The 27,469-nt window shown below is 43.3% G+C and overlaps 1 protein-coding gene across 1 annotated transcript; it reads left to right on the forward strand.

The window, feature by feature from the left end:
• Positions 1 to 228: 228 nt before the first annotated feature.
• CTSC (cathepsin C) lies at positions 229 to 24,226 on the forward strand. Its single transcript, XM_076328341.1, has 7 exons — positions 229 to 395; positions 1,576 to 1,721; positions 16,320 to 16,486; positions 16,916 to 17,071; positions 18,675 to 18,790; positions 22,196 to 22,327; positions 23,072 to 24,226. Exons 1-7 carry the CDS (start codon positions 230 to 232, stop codon positions 23,572 to 23,574), a joined length of 1,386 nt encoding a protein of 461 aa, XP_076184456.1. The 5' UTR covers position 229; the 3' UTR covers positions 23,575 to 24,226.
• Positions 24,227 to 27,469: the final 3,243 nt, after the last annotated feature.

Genomic DNA, 27,469 nt, shown 5'->3' on the forward strand with positions numbered 1-27,469 from the left:
ACCTCTGCCGGATCTGGGACATACAGACACACAGACACACGGACACACCCCGGCCTTCCCCCCGCCCCCCACGACCCACAGCCCGGCTCGGGCCCCGCAGCGGGGGTAGGCGCGGAGGCCCGGCCCCTCCCTGGCGCGGCCGTCCCGGGGCGGGCCCGGGCCCGGGGGCGGGGAGGCCGCGGCGCCCGGGCCCATTTCAGCGGCGGCGGCGGGCAGCGGGAGCGGCGCTATGGCTGGGCGGGCGCTGTGGGCCGCGGCGCTGGTGCTGCTGGCGGCGCTGCCCGCGGCGCTGCGGGCCGACACGCCGGCCAACTGCTCCTTCGCCGACCTGCTGGGCGCCTGGGAGCTCCGCGTCTGGCGGGGCGGCGGCCGCCACGGCAACTGCTCGCAGGCGGGTGAGACCGCGGCGGGCCTGCCCCGTTCGCCTTCCCCGGGGCCCGCGGAGTGCTGGGGTTGGCGCGGCCTCGCCGGGGGGGTGTCCCTGTGAGCCCGAGGGAAGAGCGGGGCGGGCGAGGAGCGGCCGCTTCGTGCCGTGAGGCCCTAGAAACCGGCGGCGGGGAGGCGGGTACTTGTCTCGGTTGTAGGGGGCCTCCGCACCTGCGGGTCGGACCGCGCTGCCGGCTTTCGTGCGGAGCTCCCAGCCGGGCTTAAAGCAGGAAAAGGTTAATTTGGATTAAGCAGCGTGAAACACTCGCGTTAGTCTGGCTCTGGGTGACCGCTGCGGGCAGCACTGTTACTCTTCTACTTGAGTTTTTTGGGGTTTTTTTTTGTTTGTTTTGATTTGGACTCAACTAGGCCTCTTCGTGAGCACCACTGGCTCGTGCCCGTTTGCTTTTTCCTTCCTTCCTTCCTCACAGCCCGCAGATACCTTCCTGAAAGTGGCTATTCCCAGCGCAAAGCGTGGCTGTGCTTCTGGGTGACACCTAGGCAGCTCCTGGGAGGCCACCGGCTGCGAGAGCTTGCTGCCTAGGGAGCCTGACAGCATCAGGAAAAATAGAAATATCACTTCCCTCGAGGGGATAATAGTAGTGGGGTGTTATTATTTAATTACTGTATGTCAGTATTATCTAAAAAATAGTAGATACTTCACATTTTTCTGAATCATCTGCTTTTTGATCAGATGAGGCAAGTGGCAGTAGGAGCAGTGGGAGGTGAATGGTGGAGGGAGTTGGAGCACTGGTGTGAGGGAGCATGGGGTGGCCGATACCTCATCCCAGATGTTTTAGGGGAAGATTTGTCATTGCAGACACAGTGCCTGAGTGACACAGCATCAGAGACCTGTGTAGCTGTATAGTAAGTTATGTTTAAATAAGCTGATGTTTCCCAGTAACAGCTGCTTGGTGCTGCTAATTAAATGTGCAAATACTGTCTAGCAGTGGAAAAAATGAGCATGTAGACCCACTGTGAAGTTCTTGAAGTGTGCTTGCTTGATGCCTTTTTGCAGAAGACTGCATTCAACAAGTGTGTTTTAGCATCTTTTGGAATAAAATAAATGTTACAACATTCTTTGTACTAATTTTTTATTTTTATCTCTTCAACACAATAATCATGCAATAATGTTTGTGTTTCTTGCAGGGCCTGTGGAAAGAAAGGTGCTTGTGAATCTTCAGAAGTTAGATGTGGCTCAGGATAGTCTGGGAAACTATGGTTTCTTCACTTTGATTTACAATCAAGGCTTTGAAATTGTGATAAATGACTACAAGTGGTTTGCATTTTTTAAGGTGAGTTAACTTGGTGTGTTCTGCATCACTGACTGTTGCTAAAATGGCCTGTAGTTAGGCTTCTCTTTAGTCCCTGAATGCTGCGGTGGGGCAGTTGGGACACTTGGTTATCTTTGGCTCTAAGGTTTTCATGGATTACTAGATAAAGGACTTCTTTTTAACATAAGGAAACAGTTAGCAGTGGCTGGGTAGGGAGTAGAGGGAGGGAAGAGGTATTTAGATTCCACACTGGGCATTATCTGAAAAATCTGTTAAATATGCTGCTGGTTTCCCTTCTGGGCATGCTTAAAGCAGTTGAAGGCCTTCACTAACTCTCCCAGTGGCCTGGAATTTTTTTTTTTTCAGTTTTCTTGCTGACACCTTGGACCCAAGTGAAATAGCAAACATCATTCCTTTTATCTTTCCTTAAAGATGTTCTCAAATGCATAAAAACTTTAGAAAGGCCATCTGCTCTCCTTGCTGGAGGATTTCTAGGATATTTAAACTTTATTCCAGAATACTACTTTAACATCTAAGGAACTTTCCTGCTGCTTATAACTGTTCTTTTGGAATAATACTGTTATCTGCGGTCCCTGTTAATGACTTCAGGTCAAGCTGAAAACAGTGGTGGTAGGCAGGGGATAGACAGAAGACCCACTTGCTAAGGAGCGCTCTGCTGCTGTCCTGATGAGTGGCAGTATGGATCTGGAGGGTGGCTGGAAGTAATCTCTGCAGGATGACTTTGCTACCTGGGAGACAGATGTTTTGTGCAGCAAGACTGTTCAGGTGGTTAGTGCAGCCCTCAGCAGGAGCAGTGAACATGTTTCTTGGTTGTTTCAGAAAGCATGATGTTGTGTCTGGCTTCAGATGAGCCCGATAGTAAACACCCAGGCCTTGTCCAAGCATAAAATCTCTGAACATTGGCTAGTAGTAAGGAGGGTGAAGAAATGACTTTTGCTTTAAATTGTCTTTCTGGGAACCATTGTAGATGGTTTATTTCACAGCAGCTGTTTTTGAGTCAGTGTTTTCAGATGTTAACAAAAGAGAGTGATCCACTCTTGCAGGAGAACCATAGTCCTTATTGAATAGAAATGATGTATGAGGCTCTGATTTAACTGCAGCTTCCTCCTTGCCGATTGGAGCTCGCTTAAGTTAAGGGAAAGGGCCGTGTAGGTTGTTTTACAAGACTGATGGTGAAGTTGTTTACATGCTCTTTGTCGTGATTTAACCCCAGCTGGCAACTAAGCCCCACACAGCCACTTGCTCACTCGACCCCGGTGGGATGGGGGAGAGAATTGGAAGGGTAAAAGTGAGAAAACTCATGGGTTGAGATAAAGGCAGTTTAATAGGTAAAGCAAAAGCTGCATACTCAAGCAAAGCAAAATAAGGAATTCATTCGCTACTTGCCACCAGCAGGCAGATGTTCAGCAGTTTCCAGGAAAGCAGGGCTTCATCAAGCATAACTTACTCAGGAAGGCAGACACCATAATTCTGAATGTCCCCTTTTTCTCCTTCTTTCCCCAGCTTTGCTGAGGATGATGTTGTATGGTATGGAATATCCTGTTGGTCAGCTGGGGTCAGCTGTCCCGGCTGTGTCCCCTCCCAATTTCTTGTGCACCCCCAGCCTACTCACTGCCGGGGCTGTCTGAGGAGCAGACAAGGCCTTGATGCTGTGTAAGCACCGCTCAGCGATAACTAAAACATCCTTGTGTTGTCAACGCTGTTTTCATCACAAGTCCAAAATGTGGCACTGTATGAGCCACTATAAATAAAATTAACTATCTGCCAAGACTAGTGTACTCTTATAACTGTAAATTTTTAAAACAAGAATGCTTCCGCATAAGACAGTGTCTTCTACTTGAGCAAAAGCAAAGTGTGAGAGAGAAATACCTGATACACAAATGAGAGAATGTTAAAGGTAGCGACACTAAATTGCTATGATGTGCACTCCTCATAGGTTTGGCAGGTAATACAGCAAAAACTACGGACGCTGAAGGGCATTCTAACTGGGCAGAATTACTCTGAAACTTCTCAGGCAGGGACACGTCTGCAAGCTTCCTGACAGTGGGAGGGCCTGCCTCAAATGTGGCAGGAATTGCTGTCTCCCTGAGGACAGTGGAGCACTATGTTATAGTATTGTCCATGAAATCAGGCTTGAGGTGTCATCTCTGGCAGGTGGAATTCAGCAGTTGTTGCTGGCCTTGGTGGACTCATCTGAGGAGAAATGTAGTTGAACTAGTGGACTGGGGATCCTTAGGCTGGTATTTTACACTGAAATGCACAGTTGCTTTATAAGCCAGCATGGTGAGCTGTTGAAACAAGTGTTGATCATCAAACTGATTCTTGAATGTGAGGAATTTAATCATAGAAACAGTGAGTGGCCTGCTCTGGAATGTAAATGGAGCTGTGAGGCACCAACTTGAAGACAGTTGAGAGTCACTGAAGGCTCTACTGCTGCTATCTATGCCTTGTGAAATACATCCCTGGAAGATGAACACTAAAGTGACTGATAAGCGCTGATCTCGTGTATTCCTCTGTGCTTATGAAAATGTAAATGCATTGATTTGCAAGATTAGTCTTAAGCAATATACCAATACTGTGTTATAGAATAATTTAGGCTGGAAGGAACTTCTGGAGTTCAGCTGATCCAACTTGCTGCTCAAAACAAAATAAGTCAAATATACACCTGAGCAGTAGCGATGCACAATAGCTTGCGTTTCATGGTCATGAATGTGTCTTAGCCCTTTGTAGGTAAATGGATTAGTTGATAGTTCTGTAGTTGCTTTTGGTATTGAGAAATAGCAAGCTTGTTTGGCTCATTGTTCAGTAGTAGGGATTCCATCAGCAAGACATGCTTAAATTAAAGGCTTATTTCCTTAAATATTATAGAGAGGATTAGAGCCCAATTCAGTTACCCTCTCTGTAATTTTGCTGATGTAACAGAAACAACAGATTACCAAGGTGCAAGTATAATGGCAGAGAAGTATGAGGAAGTACCACAGCACTTAGTATATGCATTTTTTTGCTGCAGACAACTAGCTGACTTTGTTAGGCAACAGCTTGCAATACTGTCTATCTGCAAAACTGTTATTTCACAATTGTCAGTGGGGACCTGGGGGGAAGAATGGTTCCTTATGAACTGCTTGACCTTGTGACATACTTAAATATGTGTATGTGTTTACTTTTAATCCAGTAAATATTGCATTACATATGAAATAGAAATACAAAATATCTAGTCCTGGTATAAACTAAAAATGTGGTTTCTTCTACCAAATGCAACTAACACTCTTTTAGGACCTATTCCATCGTCTTCTACTGTAAAGCTTCTAGGGGACAAGTAATATACTCTGCTCAATGCATGCTTCAGAGGTTTTTGAAGAATGATTGCCTATTGTTTAAAATACTATTACCATTTGCAACTGAAAGTAACGTAAACATAGCAGACTTCACTTGCTTAGTGTTGATCATAATTTAGAAGCCCTTGGAGTAAAACTGGGTAAACTAGAATGCTAATGGACGAGGGCCTTCCTCCCTGGAAATGCAGCAAGAGGAAAGCATTAAAAGCAATCTCTTAGAATATTGCTTAGCTTTGATTGCTATTGAGAATGTGGAAAGTTCCAAAGTCCCTTTGGAATTCGTGGAAAGGAAGAATTATCTTTGCTGGCAGTCTCTTGTTTTACAGCAAGCAGGTACAGAACTAATATGTTTAATACGGAGTAATTTGCTATTGTTTTTACTACTTGGTAAAATTGCTTAGTTTCACTTTGAAATAACCTTCTAACATGAACACTGTTCTGGAGTTACAGCTTGATTCTGGAATGACTTTTTGGTTCAAAGAGCAGTTTGTGGTGGTGGTTTCCAGAAGAAAGATTTCATGCTGATAAGTTGTTTCAGAAAAGCAAAATCGTTACTCCCCACTTTCAAAATACTGATTTTTATTTCAGTTGTTATAGTGTAATAATTGGGCAGAAAATAAAACTGAAGTTGGTCACATACCATGCTTAAAGAGTTCTGATCTTCTGAAAATGCTTACAGGTATCGGAGCAGCTATAACACAGAAAGCCTTGCACATCTCTTTCCATGGCTGTGGGTTTGGGCTTGTCAGGAAAGCATTCATTGCTTAAGGGCCGCTCATAAGTTTCAAGTTCTGTTTTTGTTCCACGAAAGTTAAATTATGTGGCTAAAACCTCATCATGGTGACAGGGCAGATAAAGCATCCCGATTTACGTACTATGATCCTTTAACGCTTTCCTCATAGTCTGCCGTTGAACAGAGATGGAGTTGCTAGGCTAAATGAACAACAGTATTTGAGCCGATACAGCAGTTCATGTGTTTCAAGCATAGAAATGCAACTGGTGCTAACTGAACTTGCAGGGTATTTTTGCTTAATGTTAAAGAATGAAGCTATTAATTACTAACAGGAATGCTGTGGGCTTGTCTAAATGGTGGCTTTAACAGAGCTACTGTAATGTGTGAATCTAGACACAGCCTGTTTGATGATGCATGTTACAGTGAGTTTTTAATAGCCTTTTGTTCCTGTGGCTTACGAAACAGACACCCACTAAAACTTTCGTAGGGTCTCACTGCCTTTACAAGTTATTTGTTCTTTTACCTGGGACTGTGGGGAAACGACTTCCTACACCAAAGGAGCAGATTCGGTGAGCTTATCAATGTATTTTTTTCTGCAGTTTGCTTTAATAGCTTAAGTAAATAAGCTCTAACAGTGTTTTATTTCTAACTATTGTTGTACATAGACTTGTCCCTCAAGGCTTGCCAAGTTAAATGCAGCATCCTACTACATTCTTGTATTCTGCTTCTCGCAAGTCATAGTTACTCTGCCTGGTATTTTTTTGCAGCACAAAAGAACTTATTTGTTTATGGGAATGCTCTTGTTTCTTTCTTAATGTGTGCTGCCGAAACATCCATATACTGAGCTTGGACGTGAAGTTAGTGTGCTGACTCTTGGCAGAAGCTTGAGCATGTGCTTCTGCTGGATGATCTGTAAGGATTCTGTAGGGCTATGCAAGATATAAGGCTCTAAAGACTCCCTCCCCCCCCCGCCCATGGGATGGCAAAAGAAATAGGAACAACATAACATAAAAAGCTAGAGTGAGGCTGAAAGGAAAGTTGAGGCTAACTTGTTTCAATTATTTTAGATCTTTTTAGTATTTATTTAACGTTAAGACTACCACTTTGAAGGGAGACAGGCTCATAAGATTCTCACTGTCTCTTAAGCTAAGCGGTACTACTTCTGGTTTTTGCTAGAGGACATCTCAAAAGTCAGAAGTCTGGCATTTTTTCATATTAAAACATTAGCACTACTTCAGCAAAAAGAAAGAAATAGATTATAGAATATTCCACTACTCAAGTTACTAATCTTTTCCAGACTGACTTGGTGACATCTTTGTCACATCTTTTCCTCTCTTCCCCAACGCCCCCAAATCTGGTTAAAACCAAGGACTTCCGTTCTGAAATAACCAGCCTAGACAAGTGACAGTAGTTAATGTTTAAATTTCAGAATGTTAAAAAAAAAAAATCTGAATGCATTTTATTCCATGTTGCTAAAATTGGAAGTGTTAGAGTTGCTAATGCTATTTAATAGTGCTGCAAATCAATTGAAAATTAATTTCTAACCTATCTTAGTTGGGCTTATTTACCTGGCAGTGTGCAACTGCTGCTTCCCTAAAGTGTAAATCTGAATTGCAGAATTTCTTTCCCTAGAGGAAAGAAAATGCATCTGTAGTTGATATTTGCTTGCATTTTATATTATGTAGCAAGATGCAGTGGTTTGTTCTGATAATACCATCTTCTGTATTTTTGTACAGTAGGTCATCTGCAAGTCTGCAATCCTGTTCTAATTAAGAATGTGCTTCCCATATTAAAATGCATAGGCACACTTGTAAATTTGATGACAAATGAGGGGTAAATCTTTCCATCAGGCTTAATGTATATGGTGGTCCTGCCTCCTGGAACTCGAGTTGGTTTATTGTCTGAACATTGCTTAGATTGAGAACAATAGATGTAAAAGAGGATGGGATGGCAGCCTGTGTATGTAGCACTGCTGAATCCCTGTTAAAATGTTGTGTCCAATAAGGGCTCCATCCTTTCTTACTTAGATTAAAAAAATTAAAGAAAGCTTTAAGCAATTACATTTTTTTTTTTACCAGGACTAGAATTGAACATGCAATTAGATTATGTCATGATGACCAACACAGGAAAGACTTTACTAAAAGTATACTGTACCAAAAAGCTTAACCTAGGTTCAGGTATCTAATAGCAAGCCTTCAAATTTAGATATGTGAAGCCTCTTAAGGTTAATGCTGGGGTTGCTTGGCTAAATTTTGGCATTAGGCAAAGTCACATGAGTTGTCAGACTTGAGAAAAATATGCATTTGAAATAGAATTAAAGCTTAATGTTTTCAAACCTCAGAATTTGAACTGTGAATATAGTTTGGGTGCCTTTCTACAGGACTTGTTGCAGATTGGGCAGATCCCTGGATGGAGTTTACTTAATGCTGCAGATGTGAGCATTGGCTAATGAAATTATCACATGTGGCATGGCTGCAGTGTTCTTTTATTAACTTAAAAATAGAAACCATCTTCTTAAGTCTGGAGAGGAAATGCATGCAGCAGTTATCCAGCAGTTGCTGGTGGTCACAGCTGTGTGGCTGTTGTCTTCCATGAAGGATGCTGTTCTCTGATGGGTTCCACAGATGTGCTGGGTACTGTGCTGGTAGCTTCAGTTGAGTCTGGCATTGTAATTTGCATCCATCTGAGTCAGCAGTTGTTCATGCAGTGGTGCCATGCTGAACTGGTGCAGCTGAAGTTAGTCACACCCCTGTATGACTGTTGTTTGGGCAGGCATACTCATAGTAGGTCCTCTGAAACTGATACAGTCAGATTTGCTAGATCTAATCTGTCAGAGCCCTTCTCTGGTCACAATAAGAAATGCTGCATGTGGTTTTAGCAATGAAAAACTGATTTGACAGTTTATCTTCTGGTAATAAGCAGTGGGTGTCATTGTCACGGCACCGATGACTTTGCTATCCCATTGTAGTTCCTCTAACACGTGGCCCATTGGGGACTTAACTAGGTTGTAGAAATTAAGCATAAGTATTGGGGTTTTTTAAAGGTTTCTCAGCCACTTCTCTGCATCAGTGGCTCTCAATTAGAAGGGGGGGGAGGGGGAAGCAAACTGGGACCTTATGGGTATATTTCCATTTCCTAGCTGCAAACGGCTCTTGGAGTTCAAATTCCCTTTATCCAGATGCCATTAATAGGCTATAGTCTCAAAGTCTCCATGTCCCCTTTTTAAAGCCAATTCAGCAGTAGTATATTAACTGCCAGTCTACAAAAAGATAGCTGCAGAGGACTTGAATTACTTAATTTTAGGCTTCCACACAGACTGTCTGAAGTGTTGTTTTTTTTTTTTTCTCTTGTCTATCTTGAAACATTGCCACTGACTGTACCCTCACCCCCTTCCCAGTTTTGTTGGTATGTTTGAACTGGAAGAACAGCATAAGAAACTTGCTAAATTCACTTCCCTGAAAAATAAGTTGCACAAATGGTGTGAATACTATTCTGGTTATCTACATCTTGAAATCTCCAAAAAAAGGAGAGGGATTTCTAGGGAAAACAAACAACAACAACAAAAACCAAGGCAAGCTGTCATTTTAATTTGCTAGTTAGCAGATAACACATTACCTTTTCTCTGTGAAGATAAGTCCCAAATCTGTTCCACTTGTTACGAATTAATATAATTCTCCATGCTAGGCAGCACCTGCATCTGAATGTTGCAGGAAGCAGGCCTTTTCATTGAGTATTCTTCAAGTATTCAGATCAAAGGCCTGTACTTATCAAGAATGGTTGTGCTTGGTCTTGTTTTAATCTATGGCAGCTTTTAGATAGACGAGACAGGTAGGTATTAATTTACACTATCATGTAGAGCCAAATAAAGCGCTCTCACAGTAACTTATTGATGTAAATTCAATAACTTGTTGCTTTAGGTAGTGTCTGGATTTCTAGAAATGCTGTTCTGAAGAGGGTATTTCTCAAAAGCCATCTCTGGACCTTGCCCTTGGTATTTGGCCAAGTGTGGTTATTTCCCATATTGCACAATCTTGCACAATAAGATAGGATGAACAAGGTGTCGTGGTTTAACCTCAGTCAGCAACTGAGCACCACACTCGTGAGCCGCTCACTCACTCCCCCCACTCGGTGGGATGGGAGAGAGAATTGGAAGAGCACAAGTGAGAACAACTCGTGGGTTGAGATAAAAAACAGTTTAATAATTGAAATAAAATGATAATAATATGATAAGAATAGTAACACACAAAGCAAGTGATGCACAGTACAATTGCTCACCACCCGCCAACTGATGCCCAGCCAGTCCCCGAGCAGCGGCCCCCCCAGCCAGCTTTCCCCAGTTTATGTACTGAGCATGACATCCCATGGTATGGAATGTCCCTTTGGCCAGTTTGGCTGTGCCCCCTCCCAGCTTCTTGTGCCCCTCCAGCCTTCTCAGTCGGTAGAGCATGGGAAGCTGAAAAGTCCTTGGCTGGTGTAAGCATTACCTAGCAACAACTAAAACATCCGTGCGTTATCAACTTTGTTCTCATCCTAAATCCAAAACACAGCACTGTACCAACTACTAGGAAGGAAATTAACTCTATCCCTGCTGAAACCAGGACAATATCCACCCCTTATTCTATACCATCTGCATCATGCTCAAGTCTCACATTTTCTGGTACATTTTCATTAATCACCCCCCCTTTTTTTTTTTTTAATATATATATATACACACACACAGAGATATCATTCCCTTAGTCTGTGGGCCATCCCTCTAAAATGTTTGGCGAGTTCATTTAGTCCATGACTTTGGGCTCCATCTGTCATAATAATCTTCCAGGGCAGGAAAAATGGAGATGGTATGTGGTGTTGGATTGTTTCCTGTTGAAGTCAGTTCTGGTACCATCATCACTGTGCTTTGCTTGGTTTCACTGAAGTTATTCTTCATTAGTCTGGGTGATTCTTATTGTAATAACATTAGTATGGCATATAATATTATTAGTATGATTAGTATATCTGTGTATTATTAGTATAACTATTATAACTATAATTAGTACTTAACATCACATAATTCAGATCATTGGCTATTCTCACCCAAAATCAAATCCCCTTGAGGTACACATCGGACTTCCCCATCCTTCCGCATTATCCACCAAGTGCACCCAGGTCCTTGAGCAAAAGCAATCCTACGGATGGGTCTGCCTCTGCCCGAGGCAGGAATAACCCAGACTGTCTTCCCCAGCATATTTTTTATGTGCGCTACAGGGACTTTTTTACGTACTGTAGATGTGAGTAGTTCTGACTGGGCAGGGCCTGCTCAAATTGGCAGATCCCCTCATGTTGACTAACCAGGTGGCCTTTGCTAAATGCGTATCCCAATGTTTGAACGTCCCGCCACCCATTGCTCTCAGTGTAGTCTTTAACAGTCCATTGTATCATTCAATTTTCCCAGAGGCTGGTGCATGACAGGGGATGTGATACACCCACTCAATGCCGTGCTCTTTGGCCCAGGTGTCTATGAGGTTGTTTCGGGAATGAGTCCCATTGTCTGACTCAATTCTTTCTGGGGTGCCATGTCGCCATAGGACTTGCTTTTCAAGGCCCAGGATAGTGTTCCGGGCAGTGGCATGGGGCACGGGATATGTTTCCAGCCATCCAGTGGTTGCCTCCACCATTGTAAGCACGTGGTGCTTGCCTTGGCGGGTTTGTGGAAGTGCGATATGATCAATCTGCCAGGCCTTCCCATATTTATATTTCAGCCATCGTCCTCCATACCAGAGAAGCTTTAACCGCTTCGCTTGCTTGATTGCAGCGCATGTTTTGCATTCATGGATAACCTGTGCAATAGTGTCCATGGTCAAGTCCACCCCTCGATCACGAGCCCATCTGTATGTTGCATCTCTTCCTTGGTGACCTGAGGTGTCATGGGCCCACTGAGCTATAACTAATTCACCCTTATGTTGCCAGTCCAGATCCACCTGAGCCACTTCAATCTCAGCAGCCTGATCCACCTGCTGGTTGTTTTGGTGTTCTTCAGTGGCCTGACTCTTGGGTACGTGAGCATCTATGACCAGTTCTCTACCTGGGCAGCAATATCTTGCCACAATGCGGCAGCCCAGATGGGTTTGCCTCTGCGCTGCCAGTTGCTCTGCTTCCATTGCTGCAACCACCCCCACAGGGCATTTGCCACCATCCATGAGTCAGTATAGAGATAGAGCACTGGCCACTTTTCTCGGTCAGCAATGTCTAAAGCCAGCTGGATGGCCTTTACTTCTGCAAATTGGCTCAATTCACCTTCTCCTTCAGCAGTTTCTACAACTTGTTGCATAGGACTCCACAGAGCAGCTTTCCACCTCCGATGCTTTCCCACAAGACGACAGGACCCATCAGTGAACAGGGCATATTGCTTCTCATTTTCTGGTAGTTCATTATACATTGGGGCCTCCTCAGCACGTGTCACCTCCTCCTCTGGCGATATCCCGAAATCTTTTCCTTCTGGCCAATCCATGATCACTTCCAAGATTCCTGGGCAACTGGGGTTTCCTATTCGAGCCTGTTGTGTGATTAGTGTGACCCACTTAGTCCACGTAGCATCAGTTGCATGATGTGTACAGGGGACCCTCCCTCTGAACATCCAGCCCAGCACCGGCAGTCGGGGTGCCAGGAGGAGCTGTGCTTCAGTGCCGATCACTTTTGAAGCAGCTCGAACCCCTTCATATGCTGCCAATATCTCTTTTTCAGTTGGAGTATAGTGGGCCTCGGATCCTCTATATCCCTGACTCCAAAACCCTAGGGGTCGACCTCGAGTCTCCCCTGGTGCTTTCTGCCAGAGGCTCCAGGTAGGGCCGTTCCCCCCGGCTGCGGTGTAGGGCACATTTTTTACATCTTGTCCTGCCCGGACTGGCCCCAGGGTTACTGCATGAACTATCTCCTCTTTAATTTGTTCAAAGGCTTGTCGTTGCTCAGGGCCCCATTTGAAATCGTTCTTCTTTCGGGTCACTTGATAGAGAGGGTTTACAATCAGACTGTAATTTGGAATGTGCATTCTCCAAAAGCCCACGACGCCTAAGAAAGCTTGTGTTTCCTTTTTGCTAGTTGGTGGAGACATGGCTGTTATTTTGTTGATCACATCCATTGGGATCTGACTGCGTCCATGTTGCCATTTTATTCCTAAAAACTGGATCTCCTGTGCAGGTCTCTTGACCTTACTTTGTTTATGGCAAAACCGGCCTTCAGCAGGATTTGGACTATTTCCTTCCCTTTTCCAATTGCTTTGTCAATGCCCCCTTCCCTAGAAAGGGATCCCAGCTGCTTGGCTTCCCTACCCTCTAATTCCAGGCTACTGGCCCCATTATCCCAGCATCGGAGCAGCCAGGTGACAATATGCTCACCTGGACGACGGCTGAAATCTTTTTGTATATCTCGCAGCTCACTCAGGGGTAGAGATCGGGTGGTCACTGCCTTGTTTATGAGTTCTGCCTCTTCCTCCTCCCCGATCAGCGGCCGGCTCTCCTCCTCCCGTTCTCGTGATGGCCCTTCTCCAGGGTAGTCGTACAGTTCTTCCTCCGGTTCCCTTTTAGAAGAAGCTTCTTCCTCCCTTACTAAACGAGCCGACTTTCGCTTCCAAGATTTCTTCTTGTGTACAGGGGCGACTGATGCCGGCACAGGCTGGTTCTTTGGTTCAGCCACAGGGCGCGTTGCCTGGGGTCTGAGTGGCCGCAGTGCGTGTCGTTTTACTGTCAGAGCCAGAGACCTTCTCTTCCCTTTGAGGGTACTGAATGGTGTTGAACAGGGCTCGGTAGGCATGGGCCAGGCCCCAGCACGTTGCAATGAGTTGCATCTCTCTGGAGTTGCCAGGGTGACAGCATACTTTTTCAAATATTCTACTAACTCTTCAGGATTCTGCACTTGCTCAGGGGTGAAGTTCCAAAACACTGGGGGTGCCCATTGGCCTAGGTACTTGCCCATCTTGTCCCACACACCCTGCCACTCATAATTATTCAGCCTTGGGGCAGATCTCTGGATGATATTCTTAAATTGCTTACCAACTTTAGACAAAACCGAAACAATATTCCCAAGAAGTACCAACAGAAGTATCTTAACTACCCAAGGCTGTTCAAAATACTGAAAAGTTACTGTAACGAAGGAGGAAATGTCATAGAAGAAGGTAGTGACACTGCCATTCTGTATTTCCTCCGTAAAAAAACTCTCAGAAAAGTTACTGCAATTGCTAGTTGTCTCCATGAAATGGTATCTGTGGTACAGTAACGGCTTCATTGCAAAACCTACATACCACGCTAACGTCAAGGTCAATGTTCTAAAAACAAACCTCACAAGCGAGACATTACTATTCACTGCAGACCACAGCAAACTGCAAAACCCAACACCAATCTTTAACATGTACAGCAGGAAAAAGAGCGCGATGCAGATTATACAAATCAATATCGAGAACAGAGAAACCAACATTGTGACCCACAGCTATTAACAGATATAAGTTCCTTAATACACTCCGGTTAATCTGTTATTATCTCAAACCCTTCGTGCCCCACGTTGGGCGCCAAAAAGGACTGTCGTGGTTTAATTTCAGTCAGCAACTGAGCACCACGCAGCCGCTCGCTCACTCCCCCCACCCGGTGGGATGGGGGAGAGAATTGGAAGAGCACAAGTGAGAAAAACTCGTGGGTTGAGATAAAAACAGTTTAATAATTGAAATAAAATGATAATAATATGATAAGAATAATAACACACAAAGCAAGTGATGCACAGTACAATTGCTCACCACCCGCTGACCGATGCGCAGCCAGTCCCCGAGCAGCAGCCCCCCCAGCCAGCTTTCCCCAGCTTATGTACTGAGCATGACGTCCCATGGTATGGAATGTCCCTTTGGCCAGTTTGGCTGTGCCCCCTCCCAGCTTCTTGTGCACCTCCAGCCTTCTCAGTTGGTAGAGCATGGGAAGCTGAAAAGTCCTTGGCTAGTGTAAGCATTACCTAGCAACAACTAAAACATCGGTGTGTTATCAACATTATTCTCATCCTAAATCCAAAACACAGCATTGTACCAGCTACTAGAAAGGAAATTAACTCTATCCCTGCCGAAACCAGGACACAAGGTAACAGCTCAGCCTTCTACTGCCCCCATCCTGCTGTGGTCAGCAAACATGCTTACCTTGCTAGACAACCAAAGGTGTAGATGTGATGCCTCTGAACTGGGGACAAAGCAAATTCCCATCGTTATAAAACAGTCAGAGGATTAACCTCTAATTTTATCCCTCTGATTGAGAGACTTAATTATTTCACTATGTGTTCTCCTTCAGATTCCCCACAGAGCCTTCACATTGTCACAAACCTCCCAGTCTCTTTATTTACTTTATTTTTCCATCCTGAGGCATTTCCATCACAGTAAGCCGCCACTTTCTTCAGTGAAGAGGTTGAGCAAGCATTTTGTTGAAACATAGCTACAAAATCCCTGTACCATTGTACATGTGCAATTGGAATGGGATGGGATTCAATAAAGTATTCTTGGACTAGGAAACTTGGATTCCATTTAAGTGATTTGCGTGATTAAAAGAGTCAAGTTAAAGCTTTTGTTGCATGGGGTTTTCAGGTTCCCGTGTAGCTTAATACACAACAGACTTTAATCTTAAGAGATGAGTAAAGATCCTCCCCCCCCCCTCCGGGACATTCTGCTGTCAAAGAATTGCTAATCCAGGAAACTTACGCAGCTGGGCCAAGTGTTAGTGCTAACTGTTATATGAAGACATTTTACTGAATAGATAAACTTATTACTCCTCTTCAGTGGTAAAATGAAGACTTGTGTGGCTGAATAAGGAAGTATTAGGACTTGGGACTTCAGGCTTTAGCAACACTCCCCTCACTGCCAACTCCAAATGAGTTGCTCTCAATGGATCATCATTTCTTCCTGTCTCATTTTGATAGTTCAGGTGAAATTGTTTCTTGATGCTATTCTACCACAGCTCAAACTTAAAGCAGTTGCAGGAAGCCTCATCTTTGGTTCTGACTTCTAAAACAGAAATGCTATAGGACAGTTCTCCCTGAGAGGTTACTGGGTGAGAAACTTGCCATCCTCCCTGTGTTTACTTTTCAGACTGCCGTGAGTCTTAGTTTCTCAAACTTTTGCAGTAGTCCAGGGTTAGTTTGACTAGTCACATATTTGGTGCAAGAAACCACAGGGCCTTGAAGAGAAGGATAAGTACTAAGAGGTCTTTTACATTTTGCTTAGAAAGTAACTTGAACCAAACAATTAGCACCTGTTAGTTGATACTGATACTAATGCATGCTTTGTTGCTAAAAGTGCAAGTCACAACCTGTTTGTCTTCCTCTAGCAATTTGATAAAGATCAGTTTCTTTCATCTGCTTAACCTTTTCTTGATGCTTCTTTGTCTTGAAATCAAACATGATGCTGGTTGATCTGGAATATACATTTGGCCACTTCCTCTGAAACACAGGCAAAAAGCATCTGGGTGGGTAGGGACTACTGCTATGCTAACAAATGCATCTACTCAACACAAGCATAACCTCTTCACATTACAGTACAAAAAGGAAGGCCAGAATGTAACCAGCTACTGTAATGAGACTCTACCAGGATGGGTGCATGATGTACTTGGCCACAATTGGGCTTGTTTCAGCGGACAGAAGACTTCTTCATCTCCCTCGGATGTTCACATAAATGAGCTACCTCTCCAGAAGCCCAGGGGAAGGTAAGCAACAGATAAGTGACCTTTTACTGGAATAAAATGTTTGGTAACTGTGCTTCAGGTTTCGGTTAAAACCATATGGACCAATTCTGTGACTGAGGGCAAAGTTAATGCCAATGATAATGCTGGGAATAAACCTGAATACAGAAAGACAGGAGGGTGTGCCTGTCACATCACACTTTCTCCTTCAGTCTGTGGTGAAGCCCAATTACAAAACTGGCAAGTCTAAAGAAGATGATTGTAGCCTTCTAGTTAGTGTCTCAAATTTCAGAAATCTTGCCTTGATCCAATAATTGCATGTTTCTTTATCAGTACCTACCTGAAGACACTTCCAGAGTTAAAGAGTCTTTCCCACGTTCGGTTTAGAGAACACCTTTACTTTTAAATCCCAGTCCTTTTCTTACTGTTTTACTTGGTTGCTTTTGTTTGCAGACTTTCAAGTAGACGTTATGTGCACAACTTTGACTTTGTAAATGCTATCAATGCTCGACAGAAGTCCTGGAGAGCAACAAGATACAAGGAGTATGAGAACTTTGCCCTGGAAGAACTAACTAGAAGAGCTGGGGGTCTCTATTCCAGAGCTCCAAGGTACTAAGGCCTTTTGTTTTGCCATAAACCCCACTGCTTCGGAGAATCTGCTTGTATTTGTCCTGGCTTTTCCTAGCTGTGTTTGGCTTGTAGTTCAGATGTTTAATCAAGTTTCAAGGCCTTCCAGCTCATTTTCACGGAGTGCCAACATATTTGTTCATTTGAATGATTATTTTGAGCATCTGTTGTCTCCAGTAGTTGAGACAAATAGGGTCATCTACCCTTTAATCTTGCCCAGTTAACTTGCTGCTGAATTCATTTGTGCAGGGAAGAAGTGGGGACAGTCAGTTGTCATCTCACTCCTGCCTACCCATCAGCTGCTTGCCATAGTCACGAGTTTCTGCTTGACCATCTTCCTGGTTCTGCTAGTTCATACTTGCAATTAAAAAGCAATGAACCACATTCTGCTATTAAACATGAATAATAAAGATTTTCTGAGGGAATTCACTGGTTACTTTGATAATTTGCCATGCCTGCAACCGGGGGCCTCTAACAAGAATAGGGTGTCTCAGTGAAGAAGCGTGAAGTAGCCCCAAGAGTGCCTTCAGGGTCTTGCAGATCACATGGCAGAGAGTGCTAATGGGGAGGGACACATGGTCCTCTACATTAATTTGAGAACTAGAGTTCTTTGATCTGAAGATTCCCTTCTTTACAGCTGTTTTACTTTCTTTGTATTTTTGCTTTTTCCACTCTGACACTGCTGTGGGTAGGAATGCTACTTACTTTTCCAAACTGTGGCAATTGTATGTTTGTAGAAGAAGGTCCTACTATACAATAAAAAATCTGATTTGCATGGGAGTGTCATGCAGATTATCATGGTTTCATCCTGTAGGCAGAAGTCTCCTTGGAGATGGTCTGAAATACAGTAACCTGTCGGGAAGCCTGTTGCACCATGTAGTGCCATGACAGTATTTTGTTGGCCCCTCATGCTTTCAGAACAGACTCCAGTGTCTAGTGTTTGTGAATGGCACTTACGGGACAAGCGTCAGGTTATGTGAAAGCTGAATGCAGGAAGCTCTTGGCTTGCTGATACATGGCCATCACTTGGCTGCAAATGGTAGATGAGGGCAAGTAACACTGAATACCTCTTCAGCAGTCATAGTGAAAACTGGCTCCAGGGAAGTCTCCAGGGCAAGTGGGACTGCAGTTACTGAAGTGTTGATGTAAGCCATGTCAGCGTCTGCAATTAAACAGTCTGTAGTTGCTATCAGAGCATGCTGCCAAGGCAAGGTACCTTCTGCAGTCAGATATTCTACATACCTCTTGGTGGCAGGGGTGTAAAATAGCTGTTGCAAAGCTGCGTTGCTGCAGTCACTGAGAGTTACCTCAGCACTTCAGATCGGTTCAAAAATATTTGACCTCACCAGCTTGTGGATAGTTCATAATATAGTTCCCTCAGGGAGGGATTTGAGTAGGTCTTGCATCCTGCTGAAACTAATCTCTTGAGATTGACACCCACTCAGCTTAGATGGAGACTATTTCAAATTGCTTAGTGTGAAGTAAGTGCAACTGGTAGAAGCCAGAAGATGACAACTGAGCATTACGTGATTGTTTCCTTGCTTAGAGTGTGATGTGTTACTCAGAAGCATTTTCTCCTCTTCAGACCAAAGCCTGCACCTCTAACACCTGAGTTACTCAAAAAAGTTTCAAGCTTGCCAGAATCCTGGGACTGGAGAAATGTGAATGGTGTCAATTATGTCAGCCCTGTTCGGAATCAAGGTAAAAAAAAAAAAAATTCAAAACTCTGAATGAAATGCTGTAGAACTCCTTTGATGTACTTTGTAATTTGCTGTTAACAAGAAGGTTTTGTCTAGTGTCTCGCAGTTGACAGATTGCACCTTTACTGTGAATAACCTGCAGAAACTGGGTGGAGTCCTTGCTGACAGCACTGTGCCAAAATAGAAGGTGGTACTGGCTTATCCAAACAGCCATGTCTTTTGCTGGAGTGAAAGCCAATTACCACAGTGCCCTGCATAAAGACAGCTGTCAAGTTTTGTCCAAACAGTCTCAGTCATGGTTTTCTGCACGCTGACAGAACTGATGTACACTTAATTCTTTCCCTACTTCCTGCTGATGGCAAATTATCATGCAGCTTTAATGAATAAACTCATGAAAATTGTTATACTGCCTCCAAATCTTATTACCCCGACAACTTTAAGAGTTGCTTAAATGGCTAGTTGCAAGAGGAGGTGTCAGTCACTATGAAAAGTGTGGACACTGATAAATAAGGAATACTTGTACAATGTATTTTTTCTTTGCCCCTGTGATAGGCAAGTATTTAGCTCAAAGTAGACTTAAAAGGATACCATTCTACTACATGTTTGTTCTATAGGGAGTGCTTTTATACCACTGTGGTGTGAGATACCTGAATTAGATAGTTACATACTGGAAGCCAGGAGTGGACTCGGTTAATGTGTCCCTTCTCTGATCCACCATTTCAAAATAAATTTGCATCTACTGGTAGCTATCTGGTTGCAACTTTGAGGGGAAGGGAACATAACATTAGCATGGTGGGGAGGGAATCATTTAAATCGCTGTTTCCTCATTTATGGCTTAGTTCTTCTGCCAAATTCTGCCAGCTGGACTCCTGGTAGCAGAAGAAGCATAGGAAGGCTTGTGGGAGTTCTAGCTCACAAGCTGACACAGAGCATCACTGAAAGATGGCAACAGGAAATGATGTGGTCCTGTGTAGGTGTGAGTCCTGTACTTTCTTCTGGTGTGAACTGTGAAAATCCCGAGGGCTCTTTTACCTTCCAAACAATTGAACACTCGGTCCCAAACTTACCCTTTCTCCAATGTGTTGCTTCAAAGTTCCTCTAAATGAGAACTAGTCTGTAGCTTTATTATTGGAAGCAGCCTACACTTTTCCTGTAATCTGACAATCCATGCTGAGTATGTTAAATTTTTGTGGAATATGCATTCTGCTCCATTAAGTAAGAATTTTAGCTTTCAGGCTTTAAAAAAACAAACAAACAAACATAAAACACAAAACAAAAACTCCAAAAGATGACCTTGTGCAAAATAGTGCTGACATACAAATTAAGGCTTGCTTATGGTAGCTGGCATGACTTTCTGGGCACTGGATATCAATGCTTCATTAAAATGATGGTATTAGAAAGTCTTAGTTGTATATCATTAAGATTATTAGATGACTAATTAGAAAATGCCATGGGGGAGAAGGCTGCAAGCAGTAAGATGCCAGTTGCGTGGCATATGCAGAGAGAATTCAAGAATATGAATTACAAGATCATGGCTTCCCAGATCTCACATGCTTGTGGAGTCACTGCTCTTTACCTAAGGAGAAAAAAATACAGCATCTGAAGTGGACAAGAATTACAAGGGAAATGTGCATTCCCTGTAGAATACCTTGAGACACGGCAGGCTTCATGCAACTGCAGTTGTCTTGGACTGTAATATTTACTGCCAGTACGTTAGCATCCCTGCTAGTATTTCCTGTAGTCAAGAAAGTAAAGGTCGAGTTCTCAGGCTGTTTATAGAGCAGTTAACTGCATCTTTGAGCCAAGAGATGTCGTCTTTGAAGGTAGCCTTGTCGTTTGTTATCAACTTTACTGGGGGGAGAAGACGGGAACCTACAGATTTCATTAACCTTAGAGTGCAGTTCCAATTTCTTGCTGACTTCTTTCTGCAAGCTTTTTCTGCAGATCAAAGTAGGTGAAAAGCCTGGTCAGCTGATTCTTCACTAGGTGTGCTGTGTCTCCTCCTTACTCCTCATAATGTAACAGCCCTTTGCAGTAGAGTGAGTGGAACCTGATGTGGCTGAAGCTTTGATTGACTCTGGAAGAGAATTTGTGGGAAGCCTCAGAAAAACAACTACTCTTGCAGCTGTGTTGGCTCTCTGCTGATACAGTGTGGTTGTTATGCTGTGGGCCTCGAAAATACCATGTAGTAGCAGGAAAGAAATTTAGCAACCACCCCAACAGACTTCAGACTGAAATGGTTGCGTTAATTGTATTTTTTACATTTTTGCACACAAAAAGCAACAAAGTGTTCTGCAGTGTGGCCCATCTCGGATGCTGTGACTGTACAATGAGTGGGAGGCACCTTTCACTGCTTCAGTTTGCCCTGCTGGGCAAAGACCATTCATGTTCAGGCTGATTTTGCCCCTTCTCTTCAGAGATACGTCTAACTGAGTGAAGGTACAATTTCATGAAGTCTTGCTTTTGCAATAGCTCTGCTTTTGTACACCTACACAGTTCAGGAGAAAGTATTTCATTTTGTTCCTCAAACCTCCCTCCTTTTCATAGCTCTGCAATATTTGATTTTCCTACTGTCAGGAAACAAAAGGAAATCGGGCACCTTGGTGACAATCAGTAGATACAATAGGACCTCATCCAAGTAATTGTCCTTCCCTGCGATGCTTGTCATTCCACTTCCAAAGTTTTTTAATGTGTTAGGGGAAGCCCTTAGGGAGTGAAGAGGCCTAAAACTAGAAGCAATGCTGAATTTTGATGCAAAAGTAAGGAGACTTAACTCTCTGCCAGGAAACAGAAGAGAAATTAAGGTGCCTCTGAAAAGCCAGTGTAAAAATGACATGCCCTTGGGAAGTAAGGGGAGCTGGGATGAATGCACTATATCAAACCTCCTATTTACACCACTAGACTCTCAAAAGTCAGTTATGTTAGGCGCAGCTCTAGAGGTGGAATATTTTTCCAACTGAAAATTACAGCATTAAATCCATTGATAGGTTGAAATAATCTAAACAATATTGTCATTGTTCATTTAAAATAGTTCATTGCCCCTTAGCATGTGTACTCCATAAGGGGTTATAGCCTGAGGCAGTAGGTTATGAGCCTTCTCAGCCCTGCTCATGTGGTCCTTGTAGGTTCGTTCTGAAGGAATAGCATAGCTCTTAAATGATACTACTGAAGAGCAATATATTGTCTCTTATTCTTGAAAAAGCTCAGTGTTCCTTCAAAAGCTGTCAGAACTGTTTTTTGAATTGCATGCTTAAAAGCTAAATGTATGTTTAAAGTTTGTGCTCTGTCAGTGTTAGGTGTGGTAGGTTTTGACTCTTCAGTGGACTCTAGTGATAGTTGTATATGAATGCAGGTGACTTTCCTTGTTTATATTGCTGACTGCCTTCTGTGGTTCCTTTTTCTTCAGGCTCATGTGGCAGCTGTTACGCATTTTCTTCCATGGGCATGCTGGAAGCAAGAATACGTATCCTCACAAACAACACTCAGAAACCGGTCTTTAGTCCTCAGCAGGTTGTGTCTTGCAGCCAGTATTCTCAGGGTAGGTACGCTGATGTATACAAAGATAACTTTCAGTAATGATGATGCTGCAGAAGGAAACTGTATATTAAAAACTTCCATGCCTTCCCCATAACCCACAATTTAGTTTTTTTATAAAGCATCTAGCAGGCTATACTTTATAGTACTTTTTTTTTGAAAGATTACAGAAAATGTTCAAGAGTTGTCAGCCCACCTTACTGTAGGGATGGGATTGAACCAGGAGTAGGTGGCCTCATGCTCAGGGTGTTACTGGATTTTAGGTAGATCTACCTGGGAGATAGGGAATATCTAAGGAGTAGGGCTAAAAATACAGCTAAATTGCAATGCATGCCTAGAAAAAACAGAACCAAATATCATCCCAAAAGCATATTCAGAGGGAGGAAGAGCATATGGGGAGGGGGAGATGAGCAAAAGCAATGACTAAAGCTTTTCAAAGGACCGTACCTGTGTTAGGACAGGTCTTTTTACTGTATGTAACTATAACTGCTCTTCCTGATGGGGAGTGTCAAGAGCAATTGGATGAGAAGGTGGTCCATGCATTAGTGTTCCCAGTATAGCTCCCACTGATGTGAATTTTGTCTTGCGTGTTTCAGAAAGCTAGCTATAGCTAACTGGAATATTAGGATTATCTAGGGTCACTGCAGTTTGTGTTCAGTAGTGTATCTAAAAGTATACCAAAAGATTTCAGTAGGGGAGTCTCCCACCTCAAATAACTCCAGAGAATAAGCAGGTATTTTTTTTTTAGGTTGCGATGGTGGTTTCCCATACCTCATTGCTGGAAAGTATGTCCAAGACTTTGGTGTGGTGGAAGAGGACTGCTTCCCTTACACAGCCCAAGATTCTCCATGCACTTTCAAGCACAGCTGTTACCACTACTACACTTCTGAGTACCACTATGTCGGTGGTTTCTATGGGGGCTGCAATGAAGCCCTGATGAAACTCGAGCTTGTTCTGCGTGGGCCAATGGCTGTTGCCTTTGAGGTTTATAGTGATTTCATGCTTTATAAAGAGGGGATTTACCATCACACTGGGCTGCAGGATGGCTTCAATCCTTTTGAATTGACCAATCATGCTGTCTTGCTGGTGGGCTATGGTACAGACCCAAAAAGTGGTGAGAAGTTCTGGATTGTGAAGAACAGCTGGGGCACCTCGTGGGGAGAAGATGGTTACTTCAGAATCCGCCGTGGCACTGATGAATGTGCAATTGAAAGCATTGCAGTGGCTGCAACTCCTATTCCAAAATTATAAATGCAGAGGTCTTTATCCATCCAGTGCCTTGTCCCCAGCCATGAGAACATACTGATTGTTAGAAACTGCAGTTAAAATCTGTCCCCTAGCTTGAACAGGGGAGCTTTAATAAAATTTTCCAGAACAGAGCGGTTTCCCTAGGTGAGAGGATGAACACTGTTAGTTCTGCTCTGTGCACTGAAGGCTTCCTCTCAAGTCTGACAGTAGATCACCTAGAATGCAATGGCTGTTTTGGTAACAGTGGTGATAGGTACTCATCACTGGATATACATCTTCAGTCACCAGTTGCATTTTTTTCCATGGACAATCTTGAACTTCAGATCTCAGAGGGAAGCATCTGCTGTGATAATCTGTAACTACTCTGAAAGGACACTGTTAGTGCCTTACTTCTCAGAAATCAGGTGGTCACTGCAATTTAGAACATAAGTGTGTATTGGGAAGGGAATGGGCAATTACACTGATTAAACGGAAATTTTAAAGCTTTAAGTGTCCTGCAAAAACTGCATGTCAAACCCTTAGAACAACAAAAATCAATTCTACATTTCAGGCTGTTACTAAATGTTCCAGTTCTGGATTTTATTGCTGTGCTTTGCAATTGATCATCTCAGAGTTCAATAAAAATTACCCCACTCCTATAAGAGTTTGTACTTGTGGAAGTAGTTGGTTCTTTATTTCAGTGACCTGTCTTAGGTTTTGAACTTCCTGTCAAGAACTTTTTACTTTAGCAGGTCTAAACTGATGGGGAAGGAGAATGAGAGGGGAGAGGAGCTAGGAATCATTCAGCTGAGGCCAAGATTCTCAAAGCAGCATCAAGCAAGGTTGTCCAGGAGTCTAATAGTCCTTGCTGTGGATATGGGATAATTCATTGAGTAAATTGGCTAATTCTCCAGTAATCCTGCTTAAGTCCTCTCTGTTAATCTGTTGCCCTATTCCTTTCAAATACAGGTAGAAAAATAGAGTTGAGGCAGGTGATTGCAACACTTGGAATTAACCATTTCTTTCTAGATGAAATTCAGCTGCAACACAGTACTTGGTTAATGCATCACTGGTCTTTGCTGTTCTTCATGTGAGTAAATAGGAGTGGCTTAGAGGCAAGTCCTGGTTTCGTGCATAGAGGATGACTTCCTTGGTAATCTTCTGTTAAAATAATACATGACCAAAGTAGTTAGTATTTTTATATACAAAACACAAATCTTACCTCTTCTTTTTAGGGTGCAGGGAAATTTATAAGATACAGAAAAATGGAACAGTTGTCTGTTTGTAATCAACATATCCCATTTAATGTGGAAGGGAAAACTCCCTTTTACTTCAGTAGCAGAATTTCACAAGAAATCCTTGACTCCAGTTTGCTCAAATTGAGGGGCAGGGGAAGAATAGCTTCATGGTTTTGGCTGTTCTTTTTTTGAACCCCCTGCCAAAAACTACCACACCATGTTTGGAAATTTAGACCTTGTGTTTTGGCGGAATTTGAACAAGAACCACTAGAAGAGCTTATATTGTGCATTGGCCATTTTAGCTGAGGGATTTGGGGGGTGGGGGAAGAGCTTTTACCTTGTTCCTTCCCACTTGGATTATTTGGTGTTGCTGCAAAACTGAGAGTCCCATGAGGACTTAATCCCTTGGTAGCAGCTGCAATTCTCCCACACACCTGTTTGCCTGAAATACACAACCAAGCACACAACACCTTTTTTTCTTGCACTTCTCCCTTTCTTCCCCCTTCTCCCCTATTTGTGCTTTCCTTGGGGAAAGTTTTACTGGGGTGGGAGAGGCAATACTGCTTTCCCCTGACGGTGCGTGGTTCGAGTCTGCTGTGTTATCAGGCATAATAACGGTGTGATAGTTCATGTGCTGATAAACAACTCTCAGTAGGTCACCCACTACCCTTTTGCCAGGTATTGATTTGAATTACAGTAATAAAACTAAAGCTAAAAATTGCTTCAAACAGTCAAGGATGGAAGAAATTGTTGCCTGTGCTTTCATTATACAAGACGACTATGTTGGCTGCAGCGCAATGCCAGCAGCAAGCTTCCTGCTATGCTGGTATTACAGCTACACAGCTTGACCTAATTTGGATGACAGCTTCTCTATACATAAGCAGCCATGTTGACACCAGTGTAAACTCTCATGAGGTGCAGTACATGGCCGCCTTTGTGTAGGTGATCTGCAGGCTTGTCCTGCTACCCGGAGTGCCTGCACAGATACAATGCATTTTGCATATCCCATGCATTTGGAAGCGTCAGTTCTTAATGAGGTATTTTCACGAAGTTACAGCTTTGTATGGATGTGCGAGGTTCTTGGATGTCTTTAACATCACTTGAGATTAGGTTGAGAATAAGGTTATAAAAGGTAGGTATTTCCTACTATTTTTACTATCCTTCAGCATTAGGAAATCAACTCATTATCATCAAACTGCTGCTGACACTCGTGGCACTACTAATATAAAAATACTTGCTATTCACCATGCCTTGTATCATGTTAGCTACATGTGTTTTGAATAAGATTGTGTGTTACTTTCTTAGAAATCCTCTTGTCTATCTGTCACTGCTTGTGTGTGGCAGCTGCACTGGTGCTAACGTGAGGATGGGAGAGTTCTCAGAGCAGTCTGTCACCATCACCACCTCCAGCAACTGAAATCAGACGTACTTGTTTGCCTCTGGCTGACTGCGGTATGTGAATGTCCCTGCTTTCTGTATTTCAGAGTTGCACAGAGAAATGTCAGTCAGCCTGACGGAGCTAGTTATGTGGCCAACATGACATATTTGGATTCTCAACTTTTATCTGGGATTGTGGGCCAGGTACATAAAGTATATTCGGGAGCCACAGGCTGAAGACCAGCCAGAGCATTTCCTTCCTGCAGGCCATAAGGGATGCAACTGCAAGAGTTGGTAAACCCTAGAAGTGCGGAGGTACCGCTCCACTTTGTGATGGTGCAGGCTGTGACACAGCTTCATCCACTGGTACCCTTCCAGCTCCTTGGAAGCTGAGGAGTGGGGCTAAGCTTGGCTGTAAGGAGTACAGAAGCGTGGAAATAAACTACTGCTGACAAAATAGACAGAATGGAAAGATGTGGGTCTCTGCAACTTCAATTCACCTTTTTTTAAGGGGCTGTAGTTTGCTTAGATGGTTTCTACCTATAAATGATGGAGTTACCTGGAGTAGCTTAAAATGGGAAACAAGCTATCGCTCAGGAGAATAATTACAGGTTTGGCAAATATGCCTTGCAGTGAACAAGTAGGGGCACAATCTATTTAACTTACCAAGGAAGGTTAATAGATAATGTCATGGCTGATAAATACTTACAGGGGAAACAGAGCTGATCATCAGCCCAGCAAACAGAGATATTAAAAGTTCAGTGTTTTGAAAATGAATACATACAGAGGACAAATGAGCTCTAGCTGTTTAACAGCGAGCGCAATAAATCCTTAAAATCTGCCAAGGGCTGTGGTGGAGTCTCCATCACTAGAGTTGGGTGATTTTCTAGTTTGAGGACTTCCCCTGGCACAAGAATTCCTCAGGGAAACCTGCGGTTGGTTTATGAAGGGGACCTGGCCGGATCATCATAACTTCTCTTGCTCTGTGATCTGAGGACTTGAAACACAAGGTGACTTTTAACTTCCAAAGATGTCAGTCTAATTTTGCATCGTAAACTACATATAAAGTGACAGCAGAGACGTTTTCCTAGATTTGTTCAAACTGCTGAAATTTGGACTAAGTAATTTTAAAGTTGTAATGGTCCAGGGGTCTTGGGAAGACAGGGAAAACCAGAATGTGCACCAATGGAGCTTAAAATAGCAAGCCTGGGAGAATACTATATTTTGATAGCTGCTTTATTTCCCCCCCCAAATGAGCTGCACTCTCATCCATTGCTTTCCTCTCCATTGCTGGAAGCTTAGAA

This window comes from Aptenodytes patagonicus, chromosome 1, assembly GCF_965638725.1.
Source record: "Aptenodytes patagonicus chromosome 1, bAptPat1.pri.cur, whole genome shotgun sequence".
Taxonomy (NCBI): domain Eukaryota; kingdom Metazoa; phylum Chordata; class Aves; order Sphenisciformes; family Spheniscidae; genus Aptenodytes; species Aptenodytes patagonicus.

Bases quoted from the DNA above. Each gene is read 5' to 3' on its own strand.
- CTSC (XM_076328341.1), top strand. From the start codon at position 230: ATGGCTGGGCGGGCGCTGTGGGCCGCGGCGCTGGTGCTGCTGGCGGCG. The intron at 16,487-16,915 runs GTAAGCAACAGA...TTTTGTTTGCAG, and splicing joins CTCCAGAAGCCCAGGGGAAG to ACTTTCAAGTAGACGTTATG. The intron at 22,328-23,071 runs GTAGGTACGCTG...TTTTTTTTTTAG, and splicing joins TTGCAGCCAGTATTCTCAGG to GTTGCGATGGTGGTTTCCCA.